Below are 23,918 nucleotides of genomic sequence, written 5' to 3'. Positions count from 1 at the left end.
GGTGCTTGGGTTGCAACCATCTCTGTCACCGGCGTCGACAGGGTCTGCCTTTGTCTTTCTTCCCCAGTGTTTCACATGGGTCTTCAAACTACGGCCCTCCAGTTGTTCAGGAACTACAATTCCCATCATGCCTAGTCATGTCTGTGAATGTCAGAGTTTTACAATGCCTCATGGGATGTGTAGTTCCGCAACAGCTGGAGGGCCATAGTTTGAGGATCCCTTTCCCCCGCACATGCAGCTAACAGGGAATCTCAGCTGTTCAGTATCTCCCTGGGCTAAGGAGGTGGTGGGCGGGGCAGGGGTGTGGCCAAACTCTCCATCCTACACACTCACAGGTGGCTGATTGAGCAGCTGACACTAGGAAGGAGAGATGGCAGCCCAGTGAGTCCTCTACTTCCAGCCATGCGGTAAGTGGTGCTACACGGGCGGTATTAACCCCTTCTTTGGCCGCTAGCAGGGTTAAAACCACCCCGCTAGCAGTTGAATAGCGCTGCAAAAACTAGCTATGTTTTAGGCTCCATTCACACCTTGGCGACAAAACGCCCGACGCTCGTGCCGCTGGAGAATTGCCATTGATGTCTATGAGATGGTTCACATCTCATAAACGCCGTACGCCTGCCGCCTGAAAACAAGTCCCGGACCCTTTTTTTCAGGCGGCATTGGCGTTCGGCCATAGACATCAATGGCAATTCTTTGTGGAAAAAAAAAGTAACCTAATAGCGGCAAAATACGCCGTGTACGCGGCGTTACAATTTGAATGGGGGCTTGGGCTGCCTTCACACCTGAGTGTTTTGTCGCCTGAAGCGCGACGCTCAAAAACGCTAGAGGGGGAAAAAATACATTATTCCTTATGGAGATGGTTCACATCTCCACTCCAAAACGCCTGACGCTGAACGCCTGAAGCTCAAACAAGTTCCGGACCCTTTTTTGTCGCGCGGTTTGGGCATTTTTTGAGCGTTTCTATTTCCCATAGAAAGTAATGGAAACGCTTGATTCAAGCGACTAGCGCGACAACGAGCGTTTGCTACGGGCGTTTTGTCGCTTTAATCAATAGAACATTTCACCCAGGCAGAAGATAAAAAAAAATCTACCAACATAGCAACAAGTGATGAATAGATGATCATTTTTCCGATTGGCTAAAATAAAAAACGTTGAAGTACAAAAATGTCGGACGACGCTGTATGCAAACGCGCGACAAAACGCCGGAAAAAATGACCGAACGACCTACGCTCAGGTGTGAATGCAGCCTTACCGTCAACGCCCGCACGCTCCAGTGTCAAAGGAGCATAAGGCCGGGGTCACATATGTGTGGCTACAGTTTGCAGTACGGGGTCCGGTGCGTTTCTGTTCACCGGGTCAGGTGCCAGTTTTTGCCTGAATTCGCACCTGAACCGGACCCAAAAATGCACAGGACCCTTTCTGAAAGTGCACTGCCGGTGCCCCGGACATGTGTGTGCCAGGCATTAGCCTCAAAATGAATAGCACCACAACGCATGGAACCTGCGCTGCTGTGCGTTGCAGTAATGCGCACATTGCCACAATGCATAGTGGAGAGAGAACATGATCATTAAGACTAGGTTCACACTTGCGCGATGCGGGAACCAGCGTGATTCCAAAAACAAAACCTGCCTGTGATTTGTAAATCAGCCTCAATGTCTGCAGAGGATTAGTAATAATGTCATCACACAGACCATGGGCTTCATTACATTGACTTTAATATGTGCTCCAATTATTCATGTCCTCTCCTCTCTCTGCCCCCCACCTGCACTATTGGCAGCACAATATCAGAGCTGCACTTTATCTGGATATCTTCTGCCTGGGTGAAATGTTGTATCCTCTCCCACTGTGACAACCTCTCTCCCGGAAGCACTCCCCTCCCCCTCCTCTCTCCTCTCCTGGTCCCTCCTAGTTATTAGGTTCCATCAGTGTGGGAGCTGCAGCCTTTCCATAGCAGGTAATGTGTGATCAGTGTATGGCATGACATGTAATGTGTGATCAATGTATTGCATGACATGTATTGTGTGATCTGTGTGTGTATGACAGGTAATGTGTGATCTGTGTATGGCATGACACAGGTAATGTGTGATCAGTGTGTGTATGGCAGGTAATGTGTGATCTGTGTGTGTGTATGACATGTATTGTGTGATCTGTGTGTGTATGACATGTATTGTGTGATCTGTGTGTGTGTGTGTATGACATGTATTGTGTGATCTGTGTGTGTGTGTATGACAGGTAATGTGTGATATGTGTGATCTGTGTATGACAGGTAATGTGTGATCTGTGTGTGTGTATGACATGTATTGTGTGTGTATGACAGGTAATGTGTGATCAGTGTGTATGACAGGTATTGTGTGATCAATGTGTGGCATGAGACAGGTAATGTATGATCATGTATATATGACATGACGGGTCATGTGTGGTCATTGTGTGATAGGTAATATTTAATCACTGTATATATGACAGGTAATGTGTGATCAGTGTGTATATATACCTGTATATGACACGACAGTTCATGTGTGATAGGTAATATGTGATCAATGTACATGACAAGTAATGTATGATCAGTGTGTGTGTGTGTACATATATGTCATGACAGGTCACGTGTAATATGTGATCAATGTGTACTGTATATGGCATGCCAGGTAATATGTGATTAATGTGTGTGTATAATAATGACAGGTCATGTGTGATGGGTAATATGCGATCGGTGTATGTATGACATGACAGTTAATGTGTGATCAGTGTACAGTATAGGACAGGTAATGTGTGGTCATATATATGTATGTGTGTGTATATATATATTCTATATTACACCATGACAAGTAGTCTGTGATTAGTATGTATGACAAGTAATGTGTGATCAGTGTATAGATGACATGACGGGTAATTGCATGGTCATAATGTATAACCTGACAGGTGTTGTGTGATCAGTGTATATGGCAGGTAATATGTGATCAGTATGTATGACATGACAGGTACAGTAATATGTGATCAGTGTATAGGACAGCTTGTACAGCCCCAAGTTGACGAGGGACCGCAGGGTCCTTTGCACAACACACACCCCATGCAGGAAGCAGACATGTGCATAGAGGAAACATAGGACATGCCAGATTCCTGAGCTATCTCATCTCATCACTGGGATTAATACAGATCATGGGCTCATCATCTCATGTCATTACTTCTCAGTCTGTATAGTACAAGGATTAATGACATTTATTTAGTTATAATTACATTTTTACCAACATTAGATATGTGAGTACATAATGTGATATTATGTAGTTGTTCCTGCATGCTGTAAGATGTGTATGATTATACTAAAGATACAGGGGCAGATCCTCAAAACAAGATACGACGGCATCTGGGTTAGATCCGACAGGCGTACGTATTCGTACGCCTTCGGATCTTGGATGCAATTCTTCGTGTCCGCTGGGTGGCCTTCCCGTCATATTCCGCGTCGAGTATGCAAATTAGCTATTTCCGACGATGTACGAGCGGCCGTCGCAATCTTTTACGTTGTTTCCGTTCGGCTTTTTTCGGCGTGAGTTAAAGCTGCTATTTGGTGGCGTACGCAATGTTAAGTATGGCCGTCTTTCCCGCGTCGAATTTGAAAATATGTTTTTTTGTTTGCATAAGTCGTCCGTGAATGGGGCTGGACGTAATTAACGTCCACGTCAAAACAATGACGTCCTTGCGACGTCATTTAGCGCAATGCACGGCGGGAAATTTAGGGACGGTGCATGCGCAGTTCATTCGGCGCGGGGACGCGCTTCATTTAAATGAAACACGCCCCCTACTCGCCGATTTGAATTAGGCACCGTTACGCCACGAGAGATACACTACGCCGCCGTAACTTACTGCGCGAATTCTTTCTGGATTCAAAGCTTTCAAAAGTAAGTTACAGCGGCGTAGCGTATCTCATATACGCTGCACCCATGCAATTGTATGTGAATCTGCCCCACACAGTTTCTTGTTGAGTTGATGTGTCAGTGCACAGCCTAGGTATTTTTACTTTTTATAACTACTGTATTTATTGGCATATAACACTCACTTTTTTAACCCTGAAAATAGAGGGTAAACTGTGCCTGCGTGTTATACGCAGGGGGCTGTGAACATTTTTTAACCGGAAACTTCCCTCTTAAAGTTAGGGTGCGTGTAATACGCCGATAAATACGGTATGTACAATGTTAGGCGTGAAATGATAAATGTGTTGTAGCTCTATATACAAATTCTGTATATTATTAGGTTAGGTTCACACTTATTTTTTTGTGTTTCACATGCGTAGTGCAGCCCATTGAACTGAACGGGCTGCCCTACACACAACGCATGGGAACACACAAAAAACACGTGGGAACGTACACATGCTTGCTTATCACCTGTAAGTGTGAACCAAGTCTTAAAGCCGAACTCAGGGAATTAGACAGGGCTCCCTACACTGCAAAGGCTTATTGCGTATTTAGTCTAGGTATAGTTCCTTATTTCTGGCTCCAGCAGGCTCCCTCCATCCATGGTGGAGGAGGAGCTGTGCCTGCCACAGGAGGAGGCGGCATAGGAGGAGCTGCACCTGCCAAGGGAAGAGGAGGAGCTGTGCCTCCTTCACAGGAGGAGGGAGGGAGGGAGGGACAGAGGGGAAGGAGGAGGGCTGTGCCTGCCACAGGAGGGGTAGAAGGAGGAGGAGGGCTGTGCCTGCCACAGGAAAAGGAGAGAGAGGAGGAGGAGGAGGAGGAGCTGTGCCTTCCATAGGAAGTGGAGGGAGGGAGTGGAGGAGGAGCTGCGCCTGCCTCTGGAAGTGGAGGAGGAGCTGCGCCTGCCTCTGGAAGTGGAAGGGGGAGCTGCGCCTGCCTCTGGAAGTGGAGGAGGAGCTGCGCCTGCCTCTGGAAGTGGAAGGGGGAGCTGCGCCTGCCTCTGGAAGTGGAAGGGGGAGCTGCGCCTGCCTCTGGAAGTGGAAGGGGGAGCTGCGCCTGCCTCTGGAAGTGGAGGAGGAGCTGCGCCTGCCTCTGGAAGTGGAGGAGGAGCTGCGCCTGCCTCTGGAAGTGGAGGAGGAGCTGCGCCTGCCTCTGGAAGTGGAGGAGGAGCTGCGCCTGCCTCTGGAAGTGGAGGAGGAGCTGCGCCTGCCTCTGGAAGTGGAGGAGGAGCTGCGCCTGCCTCTGGAAGTGGAGGAGGAGCTGCGCCCGCCTCTGGAAGTGGAGGAGGAGCTGCGCCCGCCTCTGGAAGTGGAGGAGGAGCTGCGCCCGCCTCTGGAAGTGGAGGAGGAGCTGCGCCCGCCTCTGGAAGTGGAGGAGGAGCTGCGCCCGCCTCTGGAAGTGGAGGAGGAGCTGCGCCTGCCTCGGGAAGTGAAGGAGGAGCTGCGCCTGCCACAGGAAGTGGAGGGAGTGGAGGAGAAGCTGCACCTGCTACAGGAAGTGGAGGAGAAGCTGCGCCTGCCACAGGAAGTGGAGAGACAGTGGAGGAGAAGCTGCGCCTGCCACAGGAAGAGGAGGGAAGGAGGGTGAGGAAGAGAATAAGCACCTGTCACAGGTAGAGGAGAGAGAGGTGGAGGAGGGAAAGGAGAAGCTACACATGCCACATCAGGAGGCGGAGGAGCTGCACATTCCACAGGAGGATGGAGAGGGGGCGGAGCTGCGCCTGCCACGGGAGGAGAGGGAGGGAGTGGAAGAAACACACATGACCCTTGTAGCAACATGACTAACCCCAACATATTAGTATAGGCATTGTAGTGTGCTGCACTGTTTTTTGCGCTAATGTATAAAACAGTGCGCAGGGTACCATTAATAATGAATGGTAAGGCAATGCAATACACATAGAGCAGGTGTGTTGCCATGCATTGCGGTAACGTGTGTTAACACTTGCATTTTAGCACCCCTTGTCAAATTGCACAAGTTGAATGGGCCCACAGTCTCTAACATGGAGCAAGCATGCAGCCAAGGACCTCTGACTTTCCAGAGCTGCAGTATTGTAACCAGAATCAATCTGAATAAACATTAGGTGGTGGAATTCTTGTGTGAGCCTGTAGGTGGCACTATTCCTCTGCTGTTGGAATATTGAAAGAAACCTGACCACCATTAGATTAGAAAAGATACTTTTTTCGTGATGTACATCACCTTTCTGGGGTGCTGAAGGGACCAGTGCATTTATTTACACTATATGTGTGAGTTAGTTAATACGTATAAATGGACTTGTTATAGAATTTACGATTTCGTTTTTACACACATATGAATTTTATGTTATATTGAGTGTGTTTCACTAGTTGTACAGCGCTGCACTATTAGACTATTGTAGCCCCTAGCTACTTTCATAGCCGGTGCTGCTGTAAATTTAGGGCTCTTTCACACGGAGCGGACCGTTTCTGGGTCCGCTCCGTGTGTCTCCGTCGGCTCAGCGGGGATCCCCGCTGAGCTGTCGGCGGATAGGGCGGTCCCCGCACACAGTGCAGAGACCGCCCTGTCTCAGCTTCGCTCTGCCCTATGGGGAACCCGATGCAGACGGACCGTCTGTCCGTCTGCATCAGTTCCGTTCCGCCGGACGGAAGAAAAATAGGGTTTTCTTCCGTCCGAAAACCGGATCCCGACGGACGCGGACGTTAGTGGATGCTCCATCCGCTAACGGACGTGATCCCATAGGGATGTATTACAAGTCCGTTAACGGACTTGTAATAACGGACAGGCGGAGCGGACGTCTGAAAGGGGCCTTAGAGGGTGGTCAGAGAGTTAGTTGCCTCTGACTGTGTTTATTTGGCTAAATTTAGGGCCTCTGTTCCAGCTTTGGCTGTACTGTGTGTGTATACTGTCGTTGTCTGGGGAGTTGGTCCCACCCCAGACCGACAGGTGGCAGCAGTAGAGTCAGGGTGGTGTGGATATTTCTCCTCGGCAGCCAATCGGGAGGGTTGATCACCTCGCTGCGCATGCTGGGGAGGGGTATTTAGGGGACGGACTCCATTGGTTCGGGGTCGTCTTCGCCGCCGTCCGCCTGGGCAGTCGTCCCAACACCCCGTGTGTGGCCCTCCTTAGCGGGGGGGGGGGTTTCAGTGTTCCTGGCTCTGGAACCATGTTGGTCCGGAGCAAATAATCTACCTTTAAAAATTTAAAAACCTATTGCAGGACAATTTTATGGTGCAGTTTATTGAGGCCCCAACTAGGAATGATGCCCTGTTGGACCTGATAATCTCAAACCATGCAGAGCTTATTACTAATGTTCAGATAAAGGAACACCTGGGTAGCAGTGATCATAACATGATTTCATTTAATATTAACTATAAGCAAGAAATACATACAGGAAATATTAAAACACTAAATTTTAAGAGAGCAAATTTTCCAAGGATGAGGGCTGCTCTCCAGGACTTGGACTGGGAGGGACTATTGGCACAGCTGAACACAGAACAGAAATGGGAATTCTTCAAAAAGACTGTGTGGAACCTCACTGCAAAGTATGTTCCCATGGGCAATAAGTTTAAAAGGCTAAAAATAAAACCTATGTGGCTCACGGTCAAAGTTAAAAAAGCTATAAACAAAAAGAAAGCAGCTTTTAAAAAATATAAAAATGAAGGAACACTAGTGTTGTTTAAATGTTACAAAGAATATAACAGGATATGCAAAAAGGAAATCAAGGAAGCAAAAATTCAAAACGAACGACAGATTGCAAAAGATAGCAGGACAAACCCCAAAAAATTCTTTAAATATATTAATAGTAAAAAGGTGAAGTCTGAGCATGTAGGCCCCTTACAAAATAATCTAGAGTGGGTGACTGGGGACAAAGAGAAGGCAAATTTATTAAATGTTTTCTTCAGCTCTGTGTATACAATGGAGCATGGGGGAGCTCATGTCCAAAATGGGGGTGGGAGTGACACAGCCTCAAATCCACAATGGCTCAAAAGTGATATGGTCCAGAAATATTTAGACAGAATAAAGGTGGATAAAGCACCTGGACCTGATGGCATCCATCCACGGATCCTAGGTGAGTTGAGCTCTGTCATTTCAAAGCCACTGTATCTAATATTTAGGGACTCATTAAAGACAGGAATAGTACCACTGGATTGGCGCAGGGCCAATGTGGTGCCCATATTTAAAAAGGGAACAAAGTCTTTACCAAGTAACTATAGACCTGTTAGTTTAACTTCTATAGTTGGGAAGATACTGGAACGTTTAATAAAAGACCACATGGATGAGTTCTTGCTGGAAAAAAACTATTTAAGCAGCAGACAACATGGATTCATGAAAGACAGAAGTTGTCAGACAAACCTGATTTCCTTTTATGAAGAGGTAAGTAAAACCCTGGACAGAGGCGTGGCTGTGGACGTGATATATTTGGATTTTGCAAAAGCGTTCGATACAGTTCCGCACACACGGCTCATGTGTAAGGTAAGGTCTACAGGATTGGATATATCAGTTTGTAAATGGATAGAAAATTGGCTGAAAGACAGAATTCAGAGAGTCGTGGTTAATGATTCTTACTCTGAATGGTCCAATGTTATCAGTGGTGTACCCCAAGGTTCAGTGCTGGGACCCTTACTTTTCAATATATTTATAAATGATATTGGGTCTGAGATCAAAAGTAACATTTCTGTCTTTGCAGATGACACCAAGCTATGCAGTGGAATAACGTCCTTGCAGGATGTCTCCAATTTACAAGCCGACCTCAATGCTCTGTCTAATTGGGCGACTAAGTGGCAGATGAGGTTTAATGTTGATAAATGTAAAGTTATGCACTTGGGGGCTAAGAATATGCATGCATCATACATACTAGGGGGAGTACAACTGGGGGGATCTGTAGTGGAGAAGGATCTGGGGGTTTTAGTTGATCATAGGCTCAATAATGGCATGCAATGCCAAGCTGCGGTTTCCAACGCGAGCAAAGTCCTTTCTTGTATTAAGAGAGGTATGGACTCCAGAGACAGAGATATAATTTTGCCCCTGTACAAATCATTAGTAAGACCTCATCTGGAATATGCAGTTCAGTTTTGGGCACCAGTTCTCAAAAAGGACATCGGAGAACTGGAGAAAGTGCAGAGAAGGGCAACCAAACTGATAAGAGGCATGGAGGAGCTCAGCTATGAGGAAAGATTAGAGGAACTGAATTTATTCACTCTTGAGAAGAGGAGAATAAGGGGGGATATGATCAACATGTACAAATATATAAGAGGTCCATACAGTGAACTTGGTGTTGAGTTATTCACTTTACGGTCAACACTGAGGACAAGGGGGCACTCTTTACGTCTAGAGGAAAAGAGATTTCACCTCCAAATACGGAAAGGTTTCTTCACAGTAAGAGCTGTGAAAATGTGGAACAGACTCCCTCCAGAGGTGGTTCTGGCCAGCTCAGTAGATTGCTTTAAGAAAGGCCTGGATTCTTTCCTAAATGTACAGAATATAACTTGAGTATTAAGATTTGTAGGTAAAGTTGATCCAGGGTAAATCCGATTGCCTCTCGGGGGATCAGGAAGGAATTTTTTCCCCTGCTGTAGCAAATTGGATCATGCTCTGCTGGGGTTTTTTGCCTTCCTCTGGATCAACTGTGGGAATGGAGTTGGGTGTATAGGATTTTACTGTGTTTTTTATTTTTGTTTTTTTATTTTTTGTGGTTGAACTGGATGGACTTGTGTCTTTTTTCAACCTGACTAACTATGTAACTATGTAACCTTGTAGACTCCGTGTGTAGACTGAGTCTGCAGCTGCAGAGTGGTCCTGTGCTGTCCGTCCCGAGGGAGTAAGCCGACCGGTGGAGAACCTGTCTGGGAAATACCAAGCACGAGGCTGGTATCTCAAGAGAGGCCTACTGCTTCATCGAAGGACACTATTGCTACACTATTTTTATAAGATTGTAAACCTACACAAGCCTAAAATGGGCTACAAGACCATCGCCAAGCAGCTTGGTGAGAGGGTGACAACAGTTGGTGTGATTATTTGCAAATGGAAGAAACGCAAAATAACTGTCAATCTCCCTCGGTCTGGGGCTCCGCTCCGTGTGAAAGAGCCCTAAATTTCTCACCTCGTGGAGTTTCAGTGATCATGAGAACTGAGAGAAATCAGCCCAGAACTACACGGGAGAATCTTGTCCATGATCTCAAGGCAGCTGGGACCATAGTCCCCAAGAAAACAATTGGTAACACACTACGCCAGGGTTTGACAAATTTGCTTGGAATCTAGGAGCCAGATAAAAAAGTTAGGAGCCAGAAAACACACCCCGTCCCGACGAGCTCACGCACAGAAGCGAACACATACGTGAGCAGCGCCCGCATATGTAAACGGTGTTCAAACCACACATGTGAGGTATCGCCGCGATTGGTAGAGCGAGAGCAATAATTCTAGCCCTAGACCTCCTCTGTAACTCAAAACATGCAACCTGTAGATTTTTTTAAACGTCGCCTATGAAGATTTTAAAGGGTAAAAGTTTTGTCGGCATTCCACGAGCGGACGCAATTTTGAAGCGTGACATGTTGGGTATGAATTTACTCGGCGTAACATTTTCCATAATATTAAAAAAAATGGGGATAACTTTACTGTTGTCTTATTTTTTTTATTAAAAAAGTGTATTTTTTTCCCAAAAAAGTGCGCTTGTAAGACCGCTGCGCAAATACGGCGTGACAGAAAGTATTGCAACGATCGCCATTTTATTCTCTAGGGTGTTAGGATAAAAAATATATATAATGTTTGGGGGTTCTAATTAGAGGAAAGAAGATGGCAGTGAAAATAGTGAAAAATTACATTAGAATTGCTGTTTAACTTTTTTTTTTTGCTCACCTTCCAAGCCAAGTCGCCAGGACACCATTTCTAGTCGCCATGGCGACCTGGCGCCCGGGATTTGTCAAGCTCTGCACTACGCTGTGAAGGACTGAAATCCTGAAGCGTCCGCAAGGTCCCCCTGCTCAAGAAAGCACATGTACAGGCCCGTCTAAAGTTTGCTAATGAACATCTGAATGATTCAGAGGAGAACTGGGTGAAAGAGTTGTGGTCAGATGAGGCCAAAATCAAGCTCCTTGGCTTCAACTCACCGTGTTTGGAGGAGGAGGAATGCTGCCTATGACACCAAGAACACCATCTCTACCGTCATAGATGGAGGTGGAAACATTATACTTTGGGGGTGTTTTTCTGATAAGGGGACATGACAACTTCACTGCATCAAAGGGACGATGGACGGGGCCATGTACCGTCAAATCTTGGGTAACAACCTTCTTCCGTCAGCCAGGGCATTGAAAAAGGGTCGTGGATGGGTATTCCAGCATAATGACCCAAAACGCACACGGCCAAGGCAAAAAATAGGAGCTCAAGAAGAACCACATTAAGGTCGTGGAGTGGCCTGGCCAATCTCCAGACCTTAATCCCATAGAAAATATGTGGAGGGAGCTGAAGGTTCAAGTTGCCAAACGCCAGCCTCAAAACCTTAATGACTTGGAGAGGATCTTGCAGATGTGTGCAAACCTGGTGGCCAACTACAAGAAATGTTTGACCTCTGTGTTTGCCAACAAGGGTTTTGCCACCAAGTATTCAGTCATGTTTTGCGAAGGGGTCAAATACTTATAAATTGATTTGCATTTTAAAGAGTTTTTAATAACTTTTTTGAAATGCATTTTTTCGGGATATTTTTATTGTTATGCTGTCTCTCGCTGTTAAAATAAACCGACCATTAAAATTATAGACTTCTATTTAATTTCTATGTCAGTGGGCAAACTTACAAAATAAGCAGGGGATCAAATACTTTTTTCCGCATTTCTTGCTAGTTGGGCTAGTCCCATTTAAATTATTATGCTGCCCTATGTGTTTAGTGCATAAAAATTAGGGTTGTCTCAATACCAATACTAGTATCGGTATCGATACTGAGCATTTGCGCGAGTACTTGTACTCGCGCAAATGCTCCCGATGCTTCACCGATACTTTATTTATTTTCCCTCTGAGTGGGGGCGAAGAGGGGGCGGGGATCGGTCGGAAAGGAGACCAAGAGGAGACTGAGTGGGCGGAGAGGAGGCGGAGAGCAGAGCAGTCCTCGGGTATGTATAACATGCCATTGGAGGAGAACTGCTGCCGCCGTCTAGTTGTTCGGCGCTCAGGGAACATAACAGCTTTCATTTGAATAGCTGTGTGTTCCCCGCCGCGCATTGTCATAGCCCCTCCCCCCTTGTCCGGGCACTTTGATAGACAGATCACCGTCCCAGGATTGGATGGGTGATCTGTCAAAGTGCCCGGACAAGAGGGAGGGGCTATGACGCGCGGCGGGGAACACACAGCTATTCAAATGAAAGCTGTTATGTTCCCTGAGCGCCGAACAACTAGACGGCGGGGGAGACCTACACAAAGCTGATATTGGGAGACACATGGCTGCATTTGGGGGGAGACATGGCTGCATTTTGGGGGGAGACATGGCTGCATTTTGGGGGAGACATGGCTGCATTTTGGGGGAGACATGGCTGCATTTGGGCGGAGACATGGCTGCATTTTGGGCGGAGACATGGCTGCATTTTGGGGACACATGGCTGCATTTGGGCGGAGACATGGCTGCATTTTGGGGACACAAGGCTGCATTTGGCGGGGCACATGGCTGCATTTAAAAAAGAAAAGTATCGGTACTTGTACTCGGTCCTAAAAAAGTGGTATCGGGACAACCCTAATAAAAATGAAAAACAATTTTGTACACTTTCACAAAGCACTATAGTGTGAATGGGTAGTATGAAAGCTAAGAAAGCCGCTTCTCTCGTGCACATCACTGGATTGAGATCAGGCTCATATAAGTATTTAGGGGAGCTGCATGCAGAAGGTTTTTTACCTTTAGGCTTCATTTCCATGGACGTTTTTACAGCCACTTTTCTGAGCGTTTTTTGCAGCTTAAAAACAGCTCTCCATGTTAGTCTATGGCCTCATGCCCACCATGACGTTTTTGAGCTGTAGATGGCTGAGCCGTTTTTAAGCTGCAAAAAAAAAAACAGGACCAATGCGTTCTGAAACTCCAGAGTTAGAGCTGTAAAAACGCTAGACGTTAAACGCAAAACAAAATTCGGAAATACAAAAATTAGGAAATTAAAAATTCGGAAATTTAAAAATTCAGAAATGTAAAAAATTTTGGAAGTCCGAAATTTCGGAAATTGACAAATTCGGAGGTCCGAAAATTCGGAAATAAATTTGTTAATACGAAAATTCGGAATTAACGAATATCCGAATTTTCGTTAAACAAATTAGAATCTTAACGAATTGCACATGTCTGCTAGTTGGATCAAGCCTGGATTTTTCACTTTAAAGGGGTTGTAAAGGTTTGTGTTTTTTTACCTTCCTATGCATTAAGGTGAAAAAACACCTGGCAATGACGCCCCCCCGTTTACTTGAGCCCGTTCACCTGCTGTGCGCGTCCCCCGGCATCCTCTTCTCCACGGAGTCTGGCCGTTGATTGGTTAGATTGATAGCAGCACAGCAATTGGCTTGCGCTGCTCTCAATCACACCGGTTGACGCGGCCGCTGGGGGGCGGGGGGCGTTACCGAGTCATACACGCTGTGTCTATGGACACAGCGTGTATGACAGGGAGCGTGCCCACAAGCTAACCCCCTAGGGATAGTTTCCCAGAGGGTGTTCTCTATTGCGGGGAGGAGCCGAGACAGCCGCCGTGGGACCCCAGAACAGGAGGATCGGGGCCACTCTGTGCAAAACGAACTGCACAGTGGAGGTAAGTATAACACGTTTGTTAGTTAAAAAAAAAAAAAACCTACACAACCCCTTTAATGTCTATTGGGACGCAGTGGCTGCATGGACACAATCGCTGGTTTCAAGATGACAACCGGGTGGATGCGTGTCCCAGGATTCAGACCGCGTATGTTCAGGGACACGCAACCCCACCCTCGCGGCTGTGTGTGTGTGTGCAGCTGCTGTGTCTCAATAGACATGAATGGGACTGTCTTTACACAAATGCTTGAAACACCTGTGCATCCCATGCATGCAAATATGGCCCCTTCACATAGGTGTATGGATAGTTCTGACCATGTGAATGAGGCCCATGATTCTGTTGTCCTGAACTGTAGTTTATTGTGTATCCTGAACTTTAGCCGTGTCCATTTTCGTTTTAAGTTTGTTTTATTTTATATGTCTGTTTTTCCAGTGATGTAATGATGTAATGTAATTTTATAATGACTACCTACATATGCTTGCTGTTTCTTATTATTTTTGCTTTTACAGTTTGCCGGGAAGAGAGTTTAGGAGATGAATGGCCTCGTTGGAAGACGCCGTATCAGAGACTCAACACCCATTCAAAATGGCGACTCAGTGCATTATCGATTTTCCTCTAACGTGTTACAATTCTATCGCACAGGTACGTTTACCTGTAATGGAAGTGTGTACTGTCTACTTAGAAGGGAAATAACACATTGTACAGTAGGCTCCAGGGCCGATCCGCCCTATAGGCTCACTATGCAAGCCGCTTAGGGCCCCCGCAAAGCTGCGGAGGGCCCCCCAAATTACTAGAGGCCCCGCCTGGTGAGAAGTCATTTTCGGCCCCTCACCCCGCTTCTGAACTCTCTGGCTGCATGGGAGAAGAGGTAAGAAGTCCGCACCCCCCGCTTCTCACTTTAATGTAAGATGTCATTTCTGACAGCAGAACACCCCCTCCCCCGCTTCTCAACTTTAATGTGACATGCCACTTACAGCGCCCCCCCCCCCCGGTTCTCAACTTTAATGTGACATGGTAATTTCCGGCTGCCCCCCGCTTCTCAACTTTAATGAGACATGTCATTTTACTTAGGACCCCAGGGAGGTCAGGATCGGCACTGGTAGGCTCTCTAATATTCTCACCTCCTGAAGGAACAGGAGGCAGGCGGTGGATGGACATTCTTGAGTGGGCTGTTGCCAAGAGAGGAGAAAAACCAGTGGTAGTTGGTGCTCCATTTTTTTTAGGGGGGAGGCGGCAGCAACCAAACCAGACGCCACCCCCCCTTGTTGGGTCTGTCAGTCATTCGAATCCCCCCCCCCCCCCCCCGTTTGGTTGGCCCATCCGTCAGTCACAATCTTTACCCCCAGTCGCTCAGTTGATCAGCAACCTACCCACTTGCTGATTGGCCAGGAGGAGAAGCAGGAAGACAATGCCAAATATTAATTCATAACCAATTGGAGCCTAGAGCCTCATGCTCTAAATGAGCTTTAAAAAAAATCCATGGGGAGCTGCGGTGGCTCGACGCGATTGGCACTGCGCTGACAAGCCATTCACCTCTGCAGCTAGCGGTTCGGATCCCGTGCTCAGCTACATGTGAATTGAGTTTGGTGGTCTCAGCCCGGCTCCCGGTGGGTGTGCTATGCGAGGTAAGCTTGCGCTTAGTACGCCCACCCCCTCCCACAAAAACCACCACACTTACACGCACTCGAAATTGGGTTAACATGCACGCACTTTGACCACGCGGTCTCTAAAAAGAGAGGCGAAGGACTAACAGGGCTGGTTGAGCGGGCAAATCCTCTCACTCCCTTATAGGGGAGTCCCTCTGCCCCGTTGGGCTTCAAAGCGGAGCAGGTAGGGCGGGCTGTGTGACCCCCTCACACACCCACCATTGCCACCTGGGGCATGGAGAAAGGTGGCAAATTGCCTCTGGAGGAGGCCTGCCTACTCCCAACTCCTGCAGTCCGGCTCCTCTCTCGAGTACACGCACAAAATACACTTTAAAAAAAATAATAATCCATGCGTCAGGCTCCCTGCATGTAGATTTGGGGCCGGGCACATGGATTGGGGGGGGGTGGTGCCTCTGCGTCCCTAATCGAGTGGCCGCCATTGGTGTCTTTTGATATTGACTTCTACAAAGCCTGTATTTACATAGGACTTTTGAAGGTCCTCCATCACATTGTTTTAATGTGCCCCGTGCATTTCTAGATCTGTGCAGTAATACAACCTGAATTCTTACCTCTGTGCTGGAGCTTCCTGTAATAAAGACCGGTCATGGCTGCTCTCTCTCTACTTGAGCAAGGTGACTGGTCTGGTCTCCGCCTTTTCCTATAGTTTTCTGCAGGCAGTTTGTAGTGGGTGGAGCCTGCTGGGTTCCTCCCACAGCTTTGCTCTCTGCACAAGTTGGGTGCAGCAGAGTGATGATGTCACTGCTTTTACTTGCAATTTCTTGTTTTCAAAGGTATTTTGTGCACAAAAAGTGGATTTATATCACCTGTGATGATTGAGGAATTTATTTAAATACTTGCCTGGGGTTCAGCTTTATTTCTAAAACCCAAAAACCAAAAAATTTAATATGATGCTTAGCAGGCATTAGAAGCTCCGTATTTATCGCAGTATAACGCGCTCCCGCGTATACCGCGCACCCCTAAAGTGACCCCCAATCCTGTGGAAAAAAAGTTATTTTTGTACTTACAGTTTTGGTGTCTTGCGCGGCGTCCATCGGCGGCCTCGTCGGGTCCGGCGTCCTTCTGCGGCTTCGGGTGTCCTTCTGCGGCTTCGGTGTCCTTCTGCGGCGGGTCCGGTGTAGACCCCTCTCACATGGCCTAGCCATGGGTGATGCAAGAACCAGTATGAAAACAGTCTCTGCCACAGACCGTCTGAGAATGATCATGGATAGCCAGGAATCTTCTGCCACAGGATTTAAGTCCCGAACTTCCAGCCTTACAGTAAAGAGCCTTTAAGCCAATCCGGCGGACTGTAAGACAAGTAGAGCTGTGGATCCCTGTATAACGAAGTCACTATCCTGAGACATTAGCTTGCTTTGCTTGGTCTCCTCCAGGGCAGGTTCTCCCACGGTTTCCTTTGTTAAGCGCTTCCCTCACTTGGAGTCAAGTAAAAATCAGTATCAATGCCCGATAAAATCAAGCTATTAGTACTGGCCCAGCGCAACAATGGGAGTGGACAAATACGTTTTTTTGCACTAGCCAAAAAACGTATGTCACCAAATATGGGTAGCAGTTTAGCAGCTATTATATATAAACGGTTCATTAATTCAAGTATGCCTATAATATCAATGGTCTCATGCACTGATCAAAAATAAACATTAACAGCGCTTAGTTATAAGCCTAACATGCTTAAACTATAAAAAAATGTGTCACCACATGCTGCTAATCTAAAGAATAAAGGTATTATATAAAACCATAAAACTTCAAACAGTCCTTGATGGGTTTAAAACCAATAAAACCTCAGAATCAATCTCAAAAAGTCCTTGATAAAATTAAAAACAAAAATCAAATCAAAGCTCCTCAGACAATGATATATGTCTGGTGCAATAGATGCACAGTCTCACAGTGATCTTCTAAATGTCCTATAGCCAAAAGGAGAACTTTAAGATACACTTCTGTAATGACTGTAATGATGCAGGCATTTGACACGTGGGGATCCCCCAAAAAAACCTCACTCACCAGACTGATGTCATCAAAGGGCATGTAGCGCTGTCTCTCTGTCTGTAATGGATCACAATGCAGCTAGATCTCTCCTGGTCCTTCTATTGTCATCTGGTGGGCTTAGTTAGTACTCAAATGGATGCATTCATATGAAAAAGACAAAAGGGAGACTCCACATAGTGTAACACAGTTTAATGTTAAAAACGTAAAGCTCTCTTCAATGTTATGCTTACAGCTAGTCAATTCAAATATGGCTCTGTCTCAATCTTTGGCTTGCTGACTCTCACTTGGTGTAGCTGCCTGGGGATTCCTCCTCCCGACACCGTGAGTCCCGGGATTCCGCTTGCCTGATTGGACAGTTGGATCACGTGGCCACGCCCTGACGCGTTTCGTGATTGGATGTCACGTCTTCAGAGGGCGTGGCCACGTATCGTGAGCCAACTCTATATATAGCGCCGTGTCATTCAAGCCGTCCGCCCTCTCAGTGACGTCGGCGGAATATCTAATGAGTGCCGGGGACGCCCTATGCTAATTGCTACTAGCTATCTGACATAGCTGACGTCAATTTCTATGCCTGCAATTACGATACTCGAGTGCCCATTGTTTAACCCAATGTTAAACACCCTGCGCCCCCGGTGGTCAATGTTTATATTACACTTACTCAGTAATAAGCCTAACGTGCATTTCTACCAATATGAAGGTGTTATCAGCACAGGCTGACATGGACTAGGTACTTTTCAAACCTGGAGATACCCCCCATTAAAAGAGCACGCCACGCTATACCTGAATAGCAAAAACAACATTACCTATCCCATACAATGGATAAAAATATATACAATTGCATATATATGCATATTTTAACATCATTACAAAATCATGCATACTCAATCTTATACTATTCAACTCTCCGTTGAAACACATATAAAAGTACAATTTTCTCTTAACATATAATCTATTTAAAAAATAACCCATTAAAATATGTCTAAAACAGGACTTAAAATAGATTTTAAAAAATGGGCACTGTAAAGTCAATCTCCTACCAAATCAGGACGGCTGCCATCAAATATATTCATCTCTTTCTCAGCTATTGTGCTAATTTGGTATAAAATCTTGACCTGACCATTACTTGTCACAGGTCTTGACTACACTTAGTGTCCGAAAATGCAGTATCATGTCCTTGATCTATATTGTCATACAGCAGGGCAAGGTGAAAAATAATATATTAATTTAGATTAAAAACATAAATCTAAATAAATTAATATCCATGGTTTTATATATCTAATGGTTACTAATAAAACAATTGAGGTCTAGTTCTATATTTAACCCCTTTGGGCTTAAAGTATTGGTCAGGAATATCCATTTCGTTTCTGACTTGGAAATTTCCCGTACCATATTGGCCCCTCTCCACTTTGGATGTATTTTATCCACTCCCCAAAATTTTAAACCTATGGGGTCCCGGTCATGTTTTTTAAGGAAATGCAACGACACACTATGGTCCTCATAGCCTGTCTTGATGTTATATATATGTTCAGACACTCTTTTCCCTAGAGTGCGTTTGGTGCGCCCAATATACATGAGGCCACATGGGCACTCCAAAGCGTAAACTACATGTGTAGACGCACAGGTAATGCATTCCTTGATCTGGAACTGCCTCCCATTGGCTGTGGAGGTGAAGCTCGTTAGGCCTCGTAAGTGGGTAGATACCTGTTGGCATGCTTTGCAACGACGACACGCATGGAAACCTTTTTGGTCCCAGAACATCTGTAATGTTTTAGGTTGATCCAGTACCTTTTTGACCACCTGATCCCCAAATGATGGGGTCTTCCTATAAATAAAGGTTGGTGTTTCAGGTAACGTTGGTTTCAGAGTTTTGTCCATCGTTAAGATGTTCCAGTGTTTCCTGAAGATATTCTCCACTGCCCTATATTGCTCATGATATTGGGATATAAATCCCCATTCATGCTTCTGATTCGGGTCTTTAATTTTTGGTTGTAATAGTGACTCCTGAGAGTTTTTCCCAACATCATCTCTGATCATCTCTAATGAGTCACCTTTATACCCCTTTTCCATGAAGCGTTCAGCAATAAGGGATGATTGTGTCATATAGTCTTTGTCATGTGTACAGTTACGGCGTATGCGTAAAAATTGGCCTTTTGGAATGTTCCTCAGCCAATGAGGATGATGTCCACTCTGCACAGGTATATAGCTGTTCCTGTCTGTACTTTTGAAATATGCTTTAGTGGTTAGTTTATCAACCTCCTTCATAACTGTTACATCAAGATAATGTATTTGCTCAATATCCCAGTTGAATTCTAATTTGATATTATTTGTATTGGTGTTCAGCCAAAGTGAGAAATCCTTCAAAGACTCTTCAGAACCCTGCCATACTATAAATAAGTCATCTATATATCTGGTGTAGAAAATTAATTCCTTGCGTTTATTTTTGTATATCCATTTATCCTCCCATTCACTCATAAAGAGGTTCGCAAGGCTAGGAGCGAACTTGGCTCCCATGGCTACTCCCGTCTTTTGACTATAAAATTCTCCTGCGTACCAGAAATAATTTTTTGATAAGCAAAATTCCAATATCATTTTCAAGAATTTCTTCTGAATGTATGGCACATCTTCCCGTTGACATAAGGCCCAATTAAGTGCCAATAGCGCATCGTCGTGCTGTATATTAGTGTATAACGCTGATACGTCAGCCGTTACAAGGAAAGTGTCAATCTCTTTGGATAAACTGACTTCTCCCAGTTTGCGTATAAAGCTAGTGGTGTCTTTTAAATAAGCTTTAGTGCTTTGTACACTGGTCTGCAGGAAATGATCCAGATATTGTCCTACTCGTGAAGTAACAGATTCGATGCCATTGACTATAGGCCTTGCTGGGGGAGTCACTGCATGCTTGTGAATTTTAGGGACCGTATAAATGGTTGGGATACGGTTAAAGCTAGGACATAGAAACGCTTTTTCTTTTTTGGTTATGACACGCATATAGTAGCCATAATCCACTAAATTTCGAAGTTCAATCCTATATTGTTTAGTCGGATCCTTCGGAAGGTGTCTGTAGGTTGCCTCATCATTAAGCATTTTTTGAAGTTGAGTGTGGTAAAAAGTTTTATCCATTATTACCACCCCACCGCCTTTGTCTGCCGGGCGTATAATCACTTCTTTCCTTGCTTCCAATGACTTAATGCCTTCTCTTATATGTTTAGGGTTAAGATTGTTTTTGATCGGAAGATCTTCTAAATCCTTTAAAACCATTTGTTTAAAAACTTCTATCTGATGATTAGCCTGTTGCTGTGGGTTGAAAAGAGACCTATTCCTAAGTCCACTATCTATTCCAATAGTTTCTTTAGGTTTAGTTTTGTAGGCAGTACCTGTATTAGATAAAAAGTATCTCTTCATGTTCATCTTTCTCACAAATTTGTGTATATCTATATACACGTCAAATTTGTTCATAGATTTTGTTGAGGCACACTTAAGGCCTGCATTGAGAATATTTGTTTCTTTTTGCGATAAAGTGATAGTGGAGAGATTATATATACCACTCACTCAGGTTGCTTCCCTCACTTGGATGGACAGCTTGGGATCCCCTTCATAGGCCCCAGCCAGCATAGCTGGGCCTACTCAATAGAGATGCAGCCTCGGACCAATGTGTTCCCAGGGCTGGAATCACACACACACACACACACATACCTCGCGCCAGAAGGGCCACGAGGCAAAGGACCCCCGAAAAACAGCTTCTGCTTCTTAAGAAACCCTTCCCGGCATGCACAGCGGGGCACCACTCCCACTGGGTTGCTGCTGAGAAGGGTCACCCAATACACTATGGTTTGCTTGTGTTCCAACATTGGCCCGAGGTGGTAACGCCACCTACAGGCAACAGTGGGAAATCCTATCAAACACAACCATAGCCAGAACAGAGGCTAATTTGATAAAATTAACTGCTCTCGCCCAGCAGGTCGGCTCTGCTGGGCGAGAGCACGTAGCTATACGTCACCTCTCCCAGCAGCCAATAGGGGCACGCGCGATCACTGCCGGGCACATGCGATCGCTCGTTACAGAGCGAGAATCGGGAGCTGTGTGTGTAAACACACAGCTCCCGGTCCTGTCGGGGGGGGGGGGGGGGGAAGGCCGATCGTATGTTCATACAATGTATTAACAGCGATTCGTCATTTCCCAATGTCAGTCCACCCCCCCTTCAGTTAGAACACACCCAGGGAACATGATTAACCCCTTCCTCGCCCCTAGTGGTTAACCCCTTCACTGCCAGTGGCATTTTTATAGTAATCAATGCATTTTTATAGCACTGATCGCTATAAAAATGACAATGGTCCCAAAAATGTGTCAAAAGTGTCCGAAGTGTCCGACATAATGTCGCAGTACCGAAAAAAAACGCTGATCGCCGCCATTACTAGTAAAAAAAAAAATATTAAGAAAAATGCCATAAAACTATCCCCTATTTTGTAAACGCTATAACTTTTGCGCAAACCAATCAATAAACACTTATTGCAATTTTTTTTACAAAAAATATGTAGACAAATTCGTATCGGCCTAAACTGAGGAAAAACGTTTTTTTTATATATTTATGGGGGATATTTATTATAGCAAAAAGTAAAAAATATTAATTTTTTTCCAAAATTGTCGCTCTATATAGCGCAAAAAATAAAAACCACAGAGGTGATCAAATACCACCAAAAGAAATCTCTATTTGTGGGAAAAAAAGGACGTTATGACTAAGGCCTATGTAAGAGACTGAAACACGTCAATAGTTCTAGGTATTGATCCCTTTTATTGGGTGGATCTGATAAAATAGTTTGTTTTATTGTTGAAACATTGTGGTGTCGGATTTTTTTTCTCTTATTTTGGACGTTTTAATGCCTGAGTACTGGGGCTATCCGAGCACGAGTCTCCATCTCATCCTGTCTTATATTTTTATATATTGTGTGTATGTGTGTAATCTATATATATATATATATATATATATATATATATATATAATATATATATTATATATATATATATATAATATATATATAAAACTCAACGTGTGTGTGTGTGTGTGTGTGTGTGTGTGTGTGTGTGTGTGTGTGTGTGTGTGTGTGTGTGTGTGTGTGTGTGTGTGTGTGTGTGTGTGTGTGTGTGTGTGTGTGTGTGTGTGTGTGTGTGTGTGTGTGTGTGTGTGTGTGTGTGTGTGTGTGTGTGTGTGTGTGTGTGTGTGTGTGTGTGTGTGTGTGTATGTATGTATGTATGTATGTATGTATGTATGTATGTATGTTCCAGCATCACGTCCAAACGGCTAAAGATATTAACATGAAACTTGGCACACATGTTACTTATATGTCAGTAACAAACATAGGATAGGTGGTTTAACCCTTACCCACCCCCATTTGCCATGGTCGGGGTTTTTCTTTAACTACTTGCCGACCGCCCACCGCTGTTATACGTCATCACTTTAGAGATGAATATCTCGGTAACGGTAGCAGCTGCTGCCACAATCGAGATATTCATCTCTTCTGTGGGCGGCCGTGTTAACGATAATGGCGGTCTCCGCGGCAAATCCGCCGCGAGATCGCCGTTATCGGTGGCGGGAGAGGGGTTCCCCCACCTCCCGCCGCTGTTCCGCGCCCTCCGCCGCTTACCGGAGCCGTCGGTAGCGGCGGAGGAGATCGCGACCATCCGGCAGCTGAGCGGGGATGAGACTGAAGGAAAAATCTCCTTCGCCCGTCCCCATAGCTCCGCTGGGCGGAAGTGACGTCAAAACATCAGTCCCGCCCAGCGTCTTAAAGAAACATTTTTTTTTTTGCATTTAAGCCTAAATATGAGATCTGAGGTCTTTTTGACCCCAGATCCCATATTTAAGAGGACCTGTCATGCTTTTTTCTATTACAAGGGATGTTTACATTCCTTGTAATAGGAATAAAAGTGATAATTTTTTTTTTTTTTTTTTCAGTGTTAAAAATTGTAAAATAAATAAAAATAAATGCGAAAAGCAAAAAAAATTTTTTTTAAAGCGCCCCGTCCCGACGAGCTCGCGCGTAGAAGGGAACGTATACGCGAGTAGCGCCGACATATGAAAACGGTATTCAAACCACACAAGTGAGGTATCGCCGCGATCGTTAGAGCGAGAGCATTAATTTTAGCCCTAGGCCTACTCTGTAACTCAAAAAATGCAACCTGTAGAATTTTTTAAACGTCGCCTATCAAGATTTTTAAGGGTAAAAGTTTGACGCCATGCCACGAGCGGGCGAAATTTTTAAGCGTGACATGTTGGGTATCATTTTACTCGGCGTAACATTATCTTTCACAATATATAAAAAAATTGGGCCAAATTTATTGTTGTCTTATTTTTTCATTTAAAAAAGTGAATTTTTTCCAAAAAAAGTGCGCTTGTAAGACCGCTGCGCAAATACGGTGTGACAAAAAGTATTGCAATGACTTCCATTTTATTCTCTAGGGTGTTAGAAAAAAAAAATATATAATGTTTGGGGGTTTTAAGTAATTTTCTAGCAAAAAAAAATGGTTTTGTCTCGTAAACACCGACTCTGAAAAACAGGCCCGGGGCTAAAGTGGTTAAAGTCCCATTCAACTCTATGGGAAATACATGTTACTTCATAACTTCCAAACGGCTGTACATATTT

The 23,918-nt window shown here is 45.1% G+C and overlaps 1 protein-coding gene across 3 annotated transcripts in view; it reads left to right on the top strand.

The window, feature by feature from the left end:
* Positions 1 to 328: 328 nt before the first annotated feature.
* The window catches only part of MIGA1 (mitoguardin 1), a 118,312-nt gene continuing 94,722 nt past the window's right edge, over positions 329 to 23,918 (top strand). For 2 of the 3 annotated variants that reach the window (XR_005750640.1, XM_040360658.1), the window contains exons 1-2: positions 1,867 to 1,954; positions 14,143 to 14,275. Coding sequence is in view for 2 of the 3 variants with exons in the window: in XM_040360658.1 (XP_040216592.1) it covers positions 14,171 to 14,275 (105 nt within the window). In the remaining variant the exon portion in view is untranslated. Of the gene's footprint in view, positions 408 to 1,866; positions 1,955 to 14,142; positions 14,276 to 23,918 lie in introns of those variants that run through there. The other variant, XM_040360659.1, reaches the window with a different exon arrangement.

This window comes from Rana temporaria, chromosome 7 (assembly GCF_905171775.1).
Source record: "Rana temporaria chromosome 7, aRanTem1.1, whole genome shotgun sequence".
NCBI classification, from domain to species: Eukaryota; Metazoa; Chordata; class Amphibia; order Anura; family Ranidae; genus Rana; species Rana temporaria.
Note: the sequence above shows the minus strand (reverse complement) of the source record. Positions and strands in the feature narration are given on the sequence as shown.